This window comes from Sorghum bicolor, chromosome 2 (genome assembly GCF_000003195.3).
Source record: "Sorghum bicolor cultivar BTx623 chromosome 2, Sorghum_bicolor_NCBIv3, whole genome shotgun sequence".
Taxonomy (NCBI): domain Eukaryota; kingdom Viridiplantae; phylum Streptophyta; class Magnoliopsida; order Poales; family Poaceae; genus Sorghum; species Sorghum bicolor.
The window spans coordinates 4866296-4870724 of record NC_012871.2 but is presented as its reverse complement, the minus strand read 5'-3'; the positions used below and the strand labels follow the sequence as shown (position 1 = coordinate 4870724).

At 42.4% G+C, this 4429-nt stretch overlaps 1 protein-coding gene across 1 annotated transcript; it reads right to left on the bottom strand.

Annotated features, from left to right (window-relative positions):
* LOC8081189 (probable flavin-containing monooxygenase 1) lies at nt 251–4184 on the bottom strand. Its single transcript, XM_021454810.1, has 5 exons — nt 3624–4184; nt 1667–1904; nt 1341–1516; nt 890–1245; nt 251–742 (listed from the first exon to the last, which is right to left on the bottom strand). Exons 1-5 carry the CDS (start codon nt 4065–4067, stop codon nt 373–375), a joined length of 1584 nt encoding a protein of 527 aa, XP_021310485.1. The 5' UTR covers nt 4068–4184; the 3' UTR covers nt 251–372.

The following is a 4429-nucleotide window of genomic DNA, read 5'->3' as shown; positions in this document are numbered from 1 at the left end:
TTTGACCAAAATTATAAAAAATATAAATTATAATACAAAATAAGTACCATTGAATTGATTATGAAATATATTTTAATAATAAGCTTAGTTGGAGATATAAATATTAATACTATGTCTACTATAAACTCAATCAAAATTAACTAGTTTGACTCGGACACATCACATAGTTGCATTTTTTTTTTGTGGACGAAGGGTGTAACATACATCCAACTTTATTATATTTACATACCATGAAAGCTTTACATCATTTAGATAGGTGCAAAGATGGTCATCACACATATGACAGTACACACATTATATATTCGCTGTAACAAGAATATCTGAGAGCATGAAGCAATCCGTATACATGCCAAATGAATGCAAACACAAGTTCTACTGCTCCTTGGACTTTGAGTTGGAGAGTAGGTTGGCATAATCGCCAGGGCCATAGACCTCAAACAGTTCAGAAAAGAACCCTTTCTTCCTCCTCGGATTGCACCCCATGTCACGGCAGAGCTGGTCGTTGTACCAAGTGTGCAGGATCAAGATGCTGGACCGGCGAAAGTATCTTCCACAGTATCTCTTCATGTACTTCTCCCATTCCAAGACATCCTTCTGCATCGCCGCGACGTTCGGTAGTGTGAAGCCGCCGTCCAAGAAGCGCGCCAACCACTTGGCGCGAATGTCCGACGTGTAGATATTCGCTATGCTCTCGGAATATCCGATCACAGCAAGCTGAGGGATCTTAGGATGTATGCACTCCCTGTTTGTGAAAACATGCATGTTTGAAATTCTAGCAGATTCAAGTACGGCCAAGGTCAAGCTTGAATTCATCAAATCAATAATACATCTATCATCAAAGGACAAATGATAATCGTAAGCAAAGAAATATATACATACATATATATACCTATAGAGAGGCACAGTTGTGGATTCTGACCCAACTGCAATGTTTCGAAAATACTCTGAAGTGAACATGTCCTTGATCTTGTCGTCGCCCTTGAAGCCGGTGCCGAAGATCACCACGTCGCTCTTCACCGGCGACGACGGCTCGCCCTCCACGATCACGCCTTCCTTGCAGAAGGTAAACGTCTTGGACTTCTTGAGCACGATGCTGCCTTCTTCCAGCCTCTTGTAGTGGTCCTTGGGCGCGATGGCAAACGTGGTCGCAGCCCAAGCGTCGAACATGCTGTGGTCAGGCACCATGCCGTGCTTCTTCATTGGGATGGAGTAGTAGCTCTCGGCAAACTTGGAGAAGGCCCACCTCTACATACACAGTAAATTTAAACACACAGATTGTTAATTTCTAAATTCATCACTCGGAAAAGTAGTGTATTTGTTTACTGGTTCTTGGTTATTACCAAGGGAGTCAGAAGGGTGGCCAAGATTGACAGGAGAAGGCCCTCGCCAGGCTTGTGGATGAGGAGTTCAGCGAAACGGTTGAGATAGAGCTTTGAGATGTGGAAGCCCCAGGCGGAGTAGTCCGGTAAGATCCAGTGCTTTGTTCTGACCACCATTGTACATGGGTGAGCAGTGCCTAAAACAACACAAATCAACAACGTTAAAATAGACTGTACAAATCAATGTCTAGAAGGAATAATGTAGAGGACTCTATATCTGTTCACAAAAAAAAAAGTAGAGGACTCTATATCTGTGTACTATTAAATTCTAAAAAAAATCAGTGTACCATTCACTTCGGCACATTCAGCGGCGATATCAAGTGCTGATTTCAGGTAGCCCACAACAGTTACACGCTTTCCCCTTATCATGTCCTTAGCGTTACTTGTGCCCATTTTGGCGTAGTCCATGGAGTGGATCACCTGCCCATCAAATACTTCTGGACCTTTGCCTGCTGGGAATGTGGGTATGTTGGGTACACCACTGAACCTCCCCATGCAAAGAACGACAAAGTCTGCTTTGTGTGTCTGCACAAAGGTAAAAACAATTTCAGGGTTAAACCTTTGACTCTTCAAAATTTTTAGAATGACTTATAATTTTAGATGAAGGTAGTAGTTATTAATTAGTCTATTTTTTCTAAAGTTTGCACGGTCCTATTTGTATACGTGGACTAGTAGCTACTATTAGCTCACTTTAGCTTGCCTTTGCCCACTAATTATTTGTGGTGGACCTAGAATAACATAGAAGAGGGGGCTCAAGTTTATCCTCGAGCTCTAGAGCTTCTCTTTTATATGTTTATAAAAATTAGAAGAGACTAAAACAGAGGCTGCATTGTCATGGAAGGGGTACGAGGGGCCGCTTGATCCTGCCCGCTTCACCGCTTGATCCGCCCCTTCTAGTGAACTAGTTGTTGTTTAGTTAAGGTGTTGACTAGAAATGAGTCCACCCATTTAGATGACTTATTAGGACTATAAACTTTAGTTTTGGTATCCAAATATGTCCATAACTGTTCAGATATGTTTGAGAAGAGATGAATTTTGTTAGGTTATGTACATATAGGTACCCTGTATATATCCATATATATTCAGTTATGTCCATATTCATATCTGTTTATTTTTATCCATGTCCCTATCCATAGCTGAAAGGATATATGGATATGCTCACGACAACCATTCCGAACAGATGTTGCTGTCACACACACATCACGAAAAAAACAAATTTCCAAATATGATGGGATATGGACATTTATTTGAATTATTTTCTGGATTTATATATATGTATATATATATATATATATATATATATATATATATATATAGAGAGAGAGAGAGAGAGAGAGAGAAATACCTTTCCCCAAAAATATAAATGTGAGTAAAATATAGTTATGTTGTGTTCTTTTGTTATCTAGCTCATTTTATCGACTCCTTTGACCTTATCAATTCTTTCACGGTGTGGTGTTTGGTTTGTGAAATCACTCCATGCCTCACTTGGGGTAGTGTATTATGAGTTTATTCCTTGAATTTTGGTGGCGTATACTAATTATTAGCTTGTGAGAAATAATATGACGATAGATTGACCCATTTGATTTTATTTCACGGATTAAATAAAAAAAATAAAGAATAAGAAAAAGATGAATCACTTCTTTCGTCAAACTAAACACATGGGTAGTGTACCACATGGCGCATGCATGTATATTGTAGCTGAAAAAAAGACTGCAGATCTGCGTCATTTATATCTTGGGAAAATGCATGCTATCACTGCTAGAAAAAATTTAACTGTGACCTTTTCAAAACCCTTTCCAAAGGCGGTCAGCAATTTCAGCCATCTCGATTAATGCCTCGGATTAACCGAAACAGACATTTTTTATTAACCGACGCGGTTACATACAATCGCCTTACAAAATCGATTTATGAAGTCAGCTAAAAAATAACCGTCTTCTAAAATTTATTAACCAAATGACCCTCTCAGTTAAAAAATTATTTACATGCAAACGCCTCAGAAAATACCTCTATTTATCATGACATCTTATTGCCTGCCTCGATTAATCTAAAATGTCTGCTTCGATTAAAATTATTGTAGTAGTGTATAGCCTTGCCGCAGCTTGCTAGCTCACCAAATATAGTTATTTTGTTTTCTTCTGTTATCTACTCCGTAGCTCACTTCACCCTTTTGTAGCGAAACACAGAAGAGTTCAGATCTGCATGATTTTTATCTCGGCTAAATGCACGCTAGGCTTGCTAGCTCACCTCAACGTGGCCGTCGGCGTCGACCACCGACAGCCGCCACTCGCCGGCGCCGGAGCCGAACGCCTGGCCATTCCCAGCCCACTCCTCCCACGCGGCCATGGCCTGCTCGCCGACGCCGCCGTGGTACTCCATGCCGAGCACCCGGTGGGCGAAGCGGATGCAGCCGAACACGCCGAAATGGCGCGCGTACGCTTCGAGGTAGGCCACCACCTGGCGGTGGGTCGGGAACACCTCCGTCACGGTCTCCGGCCACGGGAAGTCGGAGTACTGGTACATGGGCCGCGGCGTCTGGAGCTCGGTGCAGGCCGGCGCGCGCGCCCACACGCCGCCCAGCACGGTGTCCCCCTCGAAGACGACCGGCCGGCAGCCGAGCTCCTGCAGGTGCTTGCACACCGTGAGGCCGCTGACGCCGGCCCCGACGACGGCCACCCGCTTCGTCTCCATGCCTACCGGCGGTGTGTGATTGTTGTGGGTGTGTAGCTAGCTAGCGTGCGTGAGGTAAGAAGCGGAAGCTTGGCTGGCTGTGAGTGACGATGACGATTGACGACCCTGATGAGTGATGAGGTGGCATCTTATAGAAGAGAAAATTACATATTTAAGACTCTAAAATAGTTGTGCTTAGCAGTTTTAAGACTTCGAACATTGACTTTGTAAATATAGGCCTCCAAATATACAACCCTTGATTTTCTTACCATTCTATGTATTTTCTTCCTTTTCTAATTAAATATATATGTTTGTGAGTTGCAACGAGTAAAAATATTATCAAAGTTTAAGAAAAACGATGACGTTAATGCTATATATCCATT